The 13,261-nt window shown below is 41.6% G+C and overlaps 1 protein-coding gene across 11 annotated transcripts in view; it reads right to left on the bottom strand.

Moving 5' to 3' along the window:
* The window catches only part of ULK4 (unc-51 like kinase 4), a 621,709-nt gene that overhangs the window by 427,116 nt on the left and 181,332 nt on the right, over positions 1-13,261 (bottom strand). For 9 of the 11 annotated variants that reach the window (XM_039461864.2, XM_074406079.1, XM_074406080.1 and 6 more), the window contains 3 exons: positions 7,863-7,996; positions 5,960-6,081; positions 5,739-5,795 (listed from right to left, as the gene is read on the bottom strand). In XM_039461864.2, the coding sequence (XP_039317798.1) occupies positions 5,739-5,795; positions 5,960-6,081; positions 7,863-7,996 (313 nt within the window). The remainder of the gene's footprint in view (positions 1-5,738; positions 5,796-5,959; positions 6,082-7,862; positions 7,997-13,261) is intronic. The other 2 variants (XM_039461866.2, XM_074406077.1) reach the window with 1 other exon arrangement.

Consider the following 13,261-nt stretch of genomic DNA (forward strand, 5'->3'; position numbering starts at 1 on the left):
GTGACAGTAAGGTCAAGTGTCTGACCATGGGGACAGCCAGTGGATGGGAAGACAGACAAGCTTGTGGGGAGAGAGACAGCCAGGGAGTTGTGGAGCTGAGGCACTGGGAGACCCCCAGAGGGATATCAAATTCCCCACCCATGACGTGGGAGCTGCAAGGAGAGGCTTATGGCGAGCCAGGTGCTAAAGGAATGCTGAGGAACAAGGGCCAATGACCCAGAAATCTGCAGATGACCACAACACAAAGGGTGACACTGTGTCTTCTCACAGCGCAAGCTTTAAAGCGGGGACTTTCAGCAGGGGAGCAAAAAAGAGCAGCCACCCACTGGCTGGGGCCGCCGGCTAGGGAGTGAGGGCAGTGTGTGCCAGTGCCGCTGGCTAGAGAGCGCGGGCAGTGTGTGCCAGTGCTCCGTTTCATTCCGTGCTCCCCAGCAGAGGCTGAAATGAGCTCCTGCAGCAAACTGGGAAGCAAATTCATGATGTGTTAAAAGAAGAAAGACAAGAACATCTGGGTGGCAACAAATAAGTAAATATATACTATCATCTTTTGAAAATACAAGAGTGCTCCATCTCCGGCTTTCCTACAGCTGAAGTCAGTGTCTATCAACAAACCAGCATTTCATTACATAAAAGTCTACAGAGGGCAGGAAGCATGTGCTTTTGTAGTAATTTATTGCAGAAAACCATCACCACCACGAGCCATTTTACTTGTATAAACTAACGAGGCCAGAACTTAGACACAGCAAAGTCTGCTTCCCCTGATCATTAATCAAAAGAATTTTCAAAAGGACATAAGAAATGCAATGAATGTTAGCTTAATACATATCACGAGCTCTTGGAAAATATTTCCTGAATTTACTACTTCCTATTTCCTAGCATAATTCAACGGAGGACCAAAAGAAGTGTGCTGTTCACCAGAGAACTTCCCCAGAGAACAGACTGCCAAAACCTGGAGAGGGAGCCCAGCAAGCAGGCAGGCTGCCTCTGCCATCAAGAAGGGAATGCACCCATTATCAGCCGGTAGTCCTCTTTTGCTAGGACTCTTTCAAAGCTTGATGATGGTTTAAAATTGCTCTGCGGAATTGTTTCCAAATGCTAGTCTCCTTAAAATATGAGACGACTGAGAGAGAGATCCAAGACGGCCGATCACTAGCAGCTCAGGATTGCAGCTCCCAGTGAAAGCGCAGAGAACGAGAGGACGCCACATCTTCACATGAATTCTTGTTGCTCACATACCAGGAGATTCCCAGTGGAGGGGCCCCACGGGTCGCCAGTGCGACTCTTGCGACCGGCGAAGCGGTTTTGCCGGCGCCTCGGAGCGTCGGTTCTTGGTGCAGAATCAGAAAAGCACCATCAATCTTAACGCCGCTGTTTTAGTCGGTGCAGTGGGTTGCTCAGATTTCAGCGCTGAGAATCAACAAGTTGGACGTCCACTCAGAAACCCAACTACAAAGACGGTAATTATAAAGACCACAGATGGATAAGTCTACAACAAAGGGAAGAAAACAGCCAAAAAAAGGCTGAGAATACCCAAGATCAGAATGCCTCTCCCCCAGCAGGGGATCCCAGTTTCTCATCAGCAAGGAAACAAGGCCTGATGGAGAACGAGTGTGTTCCAATTACAGAAGCAGGCTTCAAAATGTGGATAATGAGAAACTTCTGTGAATTAAAAGAACTTGTTCTAACCCAATCTAAAGAAACCAAGAATTTTGAAAAAAGGTTTGAAGAAATGTTAACAAGAATACACAACTTAGAGAGGCCTGCTCTAACAACCACCAGGCCTGCTTTACAAGAATTGATGGAGCTGAAAAACACAATACGAGAATTTCATGAAGTATGCACAAGTTTTAACAGCCTAATTGATCAAGCAGAAGAAAGGATATCAGAGGTCGAAGACCAACTCAATGAAATAAAACGAGAAGACAAGATTAGAGAAAAAAGGATAAAAAGGAACAAGCAAAGTCTCCAAGAAATATGGGACTATGTGAAAAGAGCTAATCTACATTTGATAGGTGTACCTGAATGTGACGAAGAGAATGAATCCAAGCTGGAACATATGCTTCAGGACATTATTCAGGAAAATTTTCCCAACCTAGTAAGGCAGGACAATATTCAACTCCAGGTAAGAGAACACCACAAAGATATTCCTCAATAAGACCAATCCCAAGGCACATAATCGTCAGATTCACCAGGGTTGAAACGAAGGAGAATACTAAGGGCAGCCAGAGAGAAAGGTCAGGTTACCCACAAAGGAAATCCCATCAGACTTTCAGCAGATTTCTCAGCAGAAACCCTACAAGCCAGAAGAGAGTGGGGACCAATATTCAACATCCTTAAAGAAAAGAACTTTCAACCCAGAATTTCACATCCAGCCAAACTAAGCTTCATAAGCGAAGGAAAAATAAAATTTTTTGTGAACAAGCAAGCACTCAGAGATTTCATCACCACCAGGCCTGCTTTACAAGAGCTTCTGAAAGAACCACTACACATAGAAAGGAACAAATAGTGATCAGCCTTTCTAAAAAATACCAAAAAGTAAAGAGCATCAATATAATGAAGAATTTACATCAACTAATGGGCCTAAAACCCATCAGTATGCTGCATCCAGACCCATCTCACATGCAAGGATACACGAAGACCCAAAACAAAGGGATGGAGAAGGATTTACCAACCAAATGGAGAGCAAAAATAAATAAATAAAAAGCAGAAGTTACAATTTTTGCCTCTGATAAAATAGTCTTTAAAGCACCAAATATCAAAAGAAGCAAAGAAGGACATTATATAATGATAAAAGAATCAATGCAACAACAAGAAGAGTTAAAGGTCCTAAATATATACGCACCCAATACAGGAATACTCAGACATACAAGACTTAGAAAGAGACTTAGACTCCCACACAATAATAGTGGGAGACTTCAACATTAATATTAGACAGATCAATGAGACAGAAAATTAACAACGATATCCAGGACTTGAACTCAGATCTGGAACAAGTAAATGTAATTAACATTTATAGAACTCTCCATTTTAAATATACAAAATATACACTCTTATCAGTACCACATCATATCAACTTAGAAGTTTAAACGAAATGTTGGTTGGCTCCTTGTTTGTTATTCTCTTCCCTCATTTTCTTTCATGTCTCCATTATTAAGGACAATTATAGGCATACCCATATTTAGACTGCATTCTAGCCCAGGCAACAAAGCAATACCCCCATTCTCTCTCCCTCTTCCTCTTCTTTATTCTTTTTCTTATTATTCTTTTTTTCTTTAAAAAAGAAAAAAGAAAGAAAGGGAAGGAAGGGGAGGGGAAGGGAGGGAGGGGAGGGGAAAAAAGGGGAGGGGAGGGGAGGGAGGGAAGGAAGGCAGGGGAGGGGAGGGGAAGGGAGGGGAGGGGAGGGAGAAAGGGAAGGGGAAGGGAGGGAGGGAGGGAGGGGAGGGGAAAAGAGGGGAGGGGAGAGAGGGAGGGAGGGGAAGGGAGGGGAAGGGAGGGGAAGGGAGGGGAAGGGAGGGGAAGGGAGGGGAGGGGAGGAGAGGAGAGGAAGAAAAGGAAGGAAGGGGAGGGGAAGGGAGGGAGGGAGGGAGGGATGGAGGGGAGGGGAAGAGAGGGGAGGGGAGGAGAGGAGAGGAAGAAAGGGAAGGAAGGGGAGGGGAAGGGAGGGAGGGACGGAGGGGAGGGGAAAAGAGGGGAGGGGAGGGGAGGGGAGAAGGAAGGAAGGAAGGAAGCCTTTGCCTAAAACAAATTTTAAATTATTAAAACTCAAAAGGCTTTAATATGCTAATTTGCACTGTACATTTTTAAGGGTCTCCTAGCATCAGTAAGGCACTGTAACCTGAATACATTTCTGCTATCTTCTGAACAGTTCACAATCCGTATGGAGAACTAAATCCAGGCCCTGAATTTCAGTCAGTAATCTTCTCCCTTTACTATCCCTTAACCCATGCCATCAACGCTGGGTACGCAAAAGGTGAGCACACAGTGAAGGCCAAGCAACCAACACAGTAAGAAAAGTAATTCAGGAATTCTGGGACTGGCCTTGATTCAAACTAGGAAAACAGAATGAAGAGAGGAAAAAAACTCATTCTGTTTCCCTAAACTTCCTCCAACTGGGTGAGACTATCAAGAAAAAAAACGCTAACATTTTTTCAGTATCTTAATGCTCTCTAAACCAGCCAAGTGATTTTCCATTCCTCCAAGTGCCTATATTGAAAAGACCCAACAGAGCAGCCACAGAAGCGTCTTTAGGGACACTCCCTGGCCTCTGAACACAGAATTACAAGGAGCAGATGAGTTCTCCCTACTATTCGTAGAACTTATGAAAGCCCATAAAGACTTTTCTGTTGGAAAAACTTGGTAGTTACTTAAAAACCTGAAGCATGTTCAGCTAATGCAGGCAGAGGAAAATACTACACATGAAAAAAACAGAGAGAGGGAGAAAGAACAAGACAGTTATACCTGCCCCCAACAAACACCGGGCCACAACACTCCAGCGTGGGCACTGTGACCCCACGACACTCCAGCGTGGGTACTGTGACCCCACAACACTCCAGCATGGGCACTGTGACCACATTACCAATGTCCAGCGTCAATACGCCAGTGCGGTGGAATCGTAAACGGAAAATCACAGTCATGCTAAAATGATGCCTATGTTGTACTTAAAAACAGGTGAAAAGACGGTGCTAAATACAAATTCTCATCATTTGCAATTTCACAAATGTGGTTCCAAAATTACAGACTTTCTAGAATTCAGGATTCAAAGTACTCAAATGATAAAAATTTAAAGTTGAGCACAGAGGCACCTCTACTCCATTGCTTCCTAAAAATCATCAACCGCTACTCACCATTTATACTTGCAAACATCATACTTCACCCTAGGATTAAATTTCTAGACAACTATATTCTCACTTGTGTGTGGCAATCTTTAAAAAAAAAAAAAAATTCCAAACCAACAATAAAATTAAGATGCTGACTTCATTTTAACTAGTTACCTCTATGGCATTTTGAAAATCTCTGTTCAGTTTATTACTACTATCAAGGAAAGACTGGAGAAGCTCTGTGACCAATGTTCTAGCTCTCCCTCTGGATGGCTCCTCATTTTATCAATCATATATACTGGAGCCACAACTGGCAAGGGAAAAACATAACACAATTCATGACCCGTGAGCTAAACAAAAAGACCATTTTTGTGAGCAAAAATGGAAGTGAAAAATAATACAGTGATTTCTCATTTCTACCTGCATCCTCAAAATTAAAGAAGAGGCTGAACTGAGCTTAGCAGAGAGAAATGCCAGCCCAAGAAGAGATACTGCACATGACTAAACCCAGGTCCTGAATTTCAGTCAATAATTCTCTCCCTTGACTAGTATTACTATTTGCTTCTGACAACGTAGGCCGAAATAAATAATAATGATCACATGTTCCCAGCATTCCATGTTCATCAGTTTTATTAAATTTTTTCATGATGTTCAATACCAAAATCTGTGCAAGTGTTTCTGTGGGCCTATTTACCCTATTTGGGCTGTCTCTGAACAAAATACATTATCAGGAGAGAATGTGTTTTCTCCAAATGTCAAATTTTATTACAGTCAACAGATAAAAATATTAAAAGGTCACTTCCCTGGAGACAAATAAATACCAAGAGGATTTTTATATCACCTCATTCTGACACCCATTTCCACAAACAGTAGAGGCAGCCACATTTTTATTAGAAACAAGAAAAATGTAGTGTTACTCACAAGAATAGTTCCGTAGCTGAAAAGAAACTCTTCTGTTACAACCTGAGGTAGAAATACCTGTGTGATGAGAGTTTCTGTAGATTAAATTCTGGAAGCTATGTACAATTTTAGTTCAATAAAAAATGGAAAATGTTTTGGGTTAAAGATTCTCAGCTCCATTTTACAGAGAGAAGAGGCCCTGATGCCCTCCTGATGCCCTTTCCTCCTTGATTCCCTCATACCTGTGAAGTCACGAGGTGGAGCACCACGGGCATCAGGGGGAGACACAGCTTCAGCTGCTTCACTTGAACTGTCGATGGGTGTTTGCGTCCAGAAACATTAGCCAAGGCATTCAGAATGTCACCTGAGAAGCACAGCCCAGAGCATGCGTGCAGGTTAAAACCACAAATACTTAGGAGCCGCTGGTCATTGCTTGAATGGTAATGGGACTTCTATGGTAATTAATCTCCAAATAAAATAAACAGATATACTTATTCACAAGTATTGAAATTACAACAAACACTTATGACCTCTTGGGACAGAATGTGACACTTGGCAAACACACTATCAATGAACTCAACGTCTCGTGGGAACAAAAAATAAAATTTAATAAATTATAATAGTTTTAGAAATTATTTTGTATTTTCCAAATGTCAATCATAAGCACTTGTGATTTTTGCAACCAAGAAAATACATTTAAAATAATAAGCGAATGGATTACAGAACATGACCTACAACTTTAAGAAAACAGAATAGCTTGGGAGTAAAAAGAGGTCAATTCCCAAAACTTCTCACTGGATGATAAATAGAAAAATAAATAAAACTTGCTTCGTGGACATCAGAATCTTATCATCATATCCTAAAACAGGATAAGTCCAGTAATAAAGAATTCAGCTACCAACTGACCAAATTATAGCCTTCAGGTTGGAGGTAAAAAAGCATACAATTTGAAATAAATTTTCAGAGGCTCTATTTTCAGTCATCACTAGGCAAAAATAATCTCCTAAAGTATTAGTAAAGAGCAAAAAGTTACTGTCAGTTGGCCTTGAAGACATTTTCATTACTTTGATTTAATACTCTGAATTCCTGAATCTAAGTAATCTCTACTATAACAGCTTGGATCAAATTTAACATTCTAAACATTTCTGGTTTACAGCTACATCTGCTGGAAAAGCATGGAATGGGATTTAAGCTGCATGTCCATGCTCCTTAGCTTATTTTAATTTCTGCAAAAACAATGAAATACGGTATTTCTTTAGCTGTAATAAACATCCTTTGCCAATCATTATTAGAGGTTTTTATCTTAAGATAAATTTTTCAAACCAAAGAAAGTTTCAAACTTTAAACGAATATCAAAAGTCTTTCACATTACAGTTGAATATTTAAAATTAAAATCCATGCATTTTTGTTCTCACTTACTGTGCGTGTTAAAAATGATTACACAGCATAAGAAAATGGAAGATAACACAGACTGAGAAGGGTGAGTGGGTGTGGACGGATGACGAAGAAGAGTGGGTCAAGGTGTGAGCACACAGTAAGACAGAAGAATAAATTCAAACCTGACTGCATAGCAGGGGACTGCAGTTAACAAAAAGGTATTGCAGATGGGTGCTGGACACCCGAAATGTCCTGACTTGATCACTATGCATTTGATACACAGAACATTTCTCACAGACTCTACAAATTTGTACAACTAAAAGAAAATCTTGTTTCAGCAAGGGAAAAAAATAAAATCTATGCATTTTTAAAGGTTTTATTTTTTTTTAACAAAATTAATTTGTAGCTCTAATTCCAAGAGAAAATTCGTCTGATTTAGGCAGAAAAAAATCTTAAGACAAGTTAGCCCCAAATACATGAGTCCAATTTTAAGCAATTAAAATACTTTTCTTTTATATATTTTCTCAAATTGCCAGTTTACCTCAGATCACGCCTTAACGTGACATTGTGTCATCAGGCCTCATCATGTCATTGATGCAAAATAATTACAAAAACAGATAAAGCAAATTTAAATCTTGAAACTACACATTCATGAAAAGGTGTCTTTGCCTTCAAGAACAGAGAAGTAAGAATTAAAGAACTGATGCCTAAAAGCCAGGTCCTAGAAAGGTAAGCAGAAACGGGCCTGTGGACGGGACTCTGAATTACCCAGGATCCGTGGCAGCTCCTGCACGACGTGACAGATGAGCAGTTCCAGGCATCTGGACAGGTATTCACTGCCGCTTTGCTGCTCCTTGCCTGGAGTGGTCTTTCTGCTGTCTCTCTCGATGTACATCACCAGTCTACACACAGGAAAGGGCAGAGATTACCTCTCAGGATAGAACACTTGACAGCATCTGTCCGAAAATGCCGCCAAGGCAAGGGTTTCCGGAGGGCACCCGGCCGGTCATATTGATGTTTAGATTTGCAGCAAATTGTCGGCCACAAGTTTTGACTCGGAAAACTTAAAACATTTATGGAGAAAGAAAATAGGGCAACTTTGAATTTCTCTGCCAATGTCCTGATTTCGTTTGCCTTGGCCAATGGAAATGAACAACATTCTCCAGGTGATAAATGAAAGGCAAAGAGATGTGTGGGCAGAAGAGGGCTCCTTGTGTCTCAGATGTTCAAAGCAGAACCACGGGTTAACTGCACATTTGTTTATCATTAGTATTGAACTTGCTTGGGTACCTAGATGATTCACATGATCAATTGTCTCAGCAAATTGTGTACATAAATCCAAAGAAAAGGTTTCATTGTAACAGTGGGTTATACAGATGGCAGATACTAAATACCCGGCTTTTACATGTCTCTTTATCCACTAGTTTTATGACACCTGCCTTTTAAAGTTAACTTACGTCTTCTTTCAAACTACTGGCATTCTTCAGATATTTATTTCTGAACTAACCACTTCCAACCCAGAACTAGGGAGTCTACTGGACCATCACCTTAGACATTTAAGATGCTACCACAAACTTTTAGGTCCTCTCCCCACCTTCTCCCCTTTACTGGACATACTAATTATTTTCTCAAGTTCCCATTCCCCACACCTCCCTCCAGGGAAACAAGTCCACTGATTTCATCACGCACAAGTCCCTTTAAGGCAGTCTCCGTGGTCACTGTCCTCCATCCATCCATTTCTGTTATTCTCACCCATCCAACCAACTTTTACTTCTCAGAAAGAACTTCCAACCAATTCCCCTTGTAAACTGGAGTTGTACTCATAACACACACAGGTACGTGAAATGTATTGAAATCTTGACACTTGGCATGGATGTGGCTCTCTCAATAGATTTATTCATTTATTTGCATTTCTGTGTATTACTGTTTGGAACTCATTAGTGAACGTGTGAGAATGAACTCGAATCAGGACATTGGCCTTGATGCTATGTCTGCCAGTCAGCACCCTCTGTTCTAGTCGCTGATTATGTGGCTAGAACCATAATCACTGTTCAACCTACTTGTTCCTCAACCGCCTTCAACCTGACTTTCTCTCTCTTCGCCGTCTCTAAGGTCACATGACATCAGATCCAGTGGCCTTCATCGGCCTTCACCTATACGAGTCCACAGCATTCAACACTGCTGCCACCCCGCTGTTCCTGTCACAACGTGCTACTTTACTCGTTTTCTTCTCCAGTTTCTCTGGTTGTTCCTTCTCCGTGTCTTTTGCTGGTTCATGCACTTTTCTTTTTTTTTGAGGCAGAGTTTCACTCTTGTTGCCCAGGCTGGAGTGCAACAGTGCGATCTCAGCTGACTGAAACCTCCACCTCCCAGGTTCAAGCAATTCTCCTGCCTCAGCCTCCCAAGTAGCTGTGATTACAGGCACTACTGGGATACACCACCATGCCCAGCTAATTTTTTATATTTTTAGTAGAAATGGGGTTTCACCATGTTAGCCAGGCTGGTCTCGAACTTCTGATGTCATGTGATCTACCTGCCTCGGCCTCCCAGAGTGCTGGGATTACAGGCATGAGCCCCTGGGCCCAGCCAGTTCACGCTCTTAAACGCGGAAGTTTATCAAGTCTGAGCTCTAGGCCCATCGCTATCCTCTAACTGTTTAATGCAGGCTAATTCCTACCAATGATTTAAATTACCACTTTTCTATACACATAATCTTCCAATTATATATCTGGAGCTCAAACCCAGTCCCTAAGTTGTATACCAATATATTCCACTGCTGACTTGACATCTGATTTTAGCTGTCAAACCCCATATCCAAAATAAACGTCATCATCTCACCAAACCTGGTTGTCTTCCAGAGCACAGTATCCCACTGTTTAGCATCACTCTCTACCTGATTAAACAAACCAAAAACCTAGGAGAGTCATCCTTAACAACTCCTTTTGTCTCACTTCCCATGTTAAATCAATCATTGAATATTCTTCAAACCCTTTCACTTCTCCACTCCAAACCAAGAGCAAGCGACCATATTTCCTCCTCCTGGCCTATTACAACAGGCTTCTAGCTAACTAGTCCATCTGCTTCTCCTGTCATTCTAATCCTTGCACACCCTACATCTAATCCAATCTCCTCCATCAGGTCACTCCCCTATTTAAAACCCTTCCAAGGCATCTCACTGTTCCTCAGATAGTTCTTAAAGCTCCCTCTCATGACCTACAAGCCCTGGCCTCCATCACCTCCCCAGTTTCATCTTGCTTTCTCTCCCTCCAGTCACACTGCATTCTCTGTCCCTTAAACACAGTACCTCCCCCCACGACAAGCTACTGCCTCTGCCTACACGGCTCTTCTCTTCTCTCCTTGCCAATAAATCCACACGCATATTTCATAACTCACTGCAGTCTCCGATGACTTCCTTAAACTAAAGCCCTCTATGGTACCATCTCATAGCATGGAGGAACTACCCAACTGCAATTTTATAAGATATTTGTGAGTATTTGATAATGTTTGCCATCCCAGTAAATCTAAAAATACCTAAGGGCAAGGACTGTATCTGATTCTTCTCAGCATAGCCTTTCACTTCTGGGCACAGCTGCTCACTCTGATTAAGTGTTCAGTACGTATCAGCTGAGCAGGTGAATACTGCTGCTGGAACTGCCGTAAAGTTCTGTCCAGTTCTCTACAGCAATTCCTTGGTTCTCATTAATCCCAAGGCCCATTTCTTAATTCTGCTGTTTGCTGTGTGTTTGCTTAAAATTTATACCACTGGATTACATAAAAACAAAAAGACTTCCACCTAGAAAAAAGTACCAGAAGCAAAATCAAAAGACCAACTGGAGAAAAGTATTTCCATTCCACATCACGAAAGGTTAATACTGTGTATGTGTACACACATCTGCCCCCGAGATAATAATTAAACAAAGACTCACAAAACAAGAGGAAAAAATGAGCAAGGACTAGGAAAAGGCGCTACACACAGAAGAAAATATAAATGGCTCGAGAAAAAGACGTTCCATTTTGCTCATACTAAAAGAGATATACATAAAATAACATATATTTTTACCTCATGGGACCAAAACTCAGAAAATTTGATGAGAAAGACTGCCATGGAGACCCTGAGGATACTGACACTCCAGCACATTGCTGCTGGATACATAATCAAGTATAAATCCCAGGCAGAGTGAGCCGGCAATATCTTGAAAATTAATAATCTACTAATTTCACCTCTAGGAAGTATTCTATAGATATAATTGTACATATATGACATGATATGTACATATAGGTTGCTATTTATAACATCAAAAAATCGGGTTGGAAGGTATCTAGCAAAAGGGGACTGGTGAAGTAAAATATGGTACGTAATTAGAATGTGGGTGTCAAAAAGCAGCAGCTCTTTACACACCATATGAAAAAACTACAAGATATGTTTTTAAGCAAAATAAGCAAGGTTCAAAATAGAAAGCTTTTGCTTATATAAAGGGAGGGAAATAATTAATATTCATATTTGCTTAGATTTTTTAAAAATCCAGCAGGATAAATGAGCTAATAATGATGCTTAATTTTACATGGTGGTAATCTAGGGTAATGAAGTATAGCTGAGAAGTTTTTACTTTGAATGTTTTTCTTTTTTTTGAACCATGAGTAGACATTACCTACTCAAAGCTTTCCGTGTAAGTTATTTTTCTTTTGAGACAGAGTCTCTCTCTGTCACCCAGGCTGGAGTGCAGTGGTGCGATCTCGGCTCACTGCAACCTCCGCCTCCCAGGTTCAAGCGATTCTCCTGTCTCGGCCTCCTGAGTAGCTGGGATTACAGGCACCTGCCACCGCACCCAGCTAATTGTTGTAGTTTTAGCAGACAGAGTTTTGGCATTTTGGCCAGGCTGGTCTTGAACTCCTGACCTTGTGACCCACCCACCTCGGCCTCCCAAAGTGCTGGGATTACAGGCATGAGCCACCGCGCCCGCACAATGATTTTAAACATTAAGTGATATTGTTGTCCTACAGACTCTTTTTAAAAACATTTTTTAGGTGATTAATACTTAATTTCCTAGGATGCCCTACCAAATAATAAATGCTGAGCGCAAGGCAAACAGACAACCACATTTGTAAGATTTATGCTTCCTTTTTTTTTTTTTTTTTTTTTGAGACGGAGTTTCGCTCTTGTTACCCAGGCTGGAGTGCAATGGCACGATCTCGGCTCACCACAACCTCTGTCTCCTGGGTTCAGGCAATTCTCCTGCCTCAGCCTCCTGAGTAGCTGGGATTACAGGCACGCGCCGCCATGCCCAGCTAATTTTTTGTATTTTTAGTAGAGACGGGGTTTCACCATGTTGACCAGGATGGTCTCGATCTCTTGACCTTGTGATCCACCCACCTCGGCCTTCCAAAGTGCTGGGATTACAGGCTTGAGCCACCACGTCCAGCTGATTTATGCTTTCTCACGGTGTCAAGCGTCAGGCTGACTTTACAAAAGAAGCAACGCGACAGTACTCCAGCAGCACCCCAAAACTTTACTGTGGTTCGTGCCCATTACGATTCCTGGATTCCTTCCTTCAGCAGGGTCAAATCTTTTGCTTTGACTATAATGAAACAGAGACGCCGACCAAACCTGGAAGCAATTCTCAGCTGCTGCACCTTCTGACAGTGTGATCTTGTACAAATTAAGCTCTTACAAACTTCAGTTTTCTAATTACAAAATGAGATGAGAATGACTGCCTTACAGGACTGTGGTGAGGAAGTAAATGAGTGTGTAAACACTCAAGAAACCATAGCTACTATTATCACCACCACCCACCTTGGGAGACTGCTCTCTTGAGTCCACAAATCTTAAGAGAAGATCCCTAGAGAAGGCTAACAACCTCTGCCTTTCATCCATTCTCTGAATCACGAATCACCATGGGCAAAAGCCCTGCCCCACTGCTGCATGTGAAGCACTGCCTCGACTTACTGAAACAAAGGGGAGCCGGACATGACTTCAGAGATGAGATGGAATCAGATGCCATGAAACTTCTTCTACTCCGTTTGATATAGGAAGAATAGAAACATATTCTTTAAGGACATAACGAGTTTTGTCTTCATTAAACATGCAGAATATATAACCATTTATTTACCCATCATTCTATTGAAGGACACGGTGGGGTGCTTTTGTTCTCAAAAAACAATGCTTGAGG

Source organism: Saimiri boliviensis, chromosome 9 (assembly GCF_048565385.1).
Source record: "Saimiri boliviensis isolate mSaiBol1 chromosome 9, mSaiBol1.pri, whole genome shotgun sequence".
NCBI classification, from domain to species: Eukaryota; Metazoa; Chordata; class Mammalia; order Primates; family Cebidae; genus Saimiri; species Saimiri boliviensis.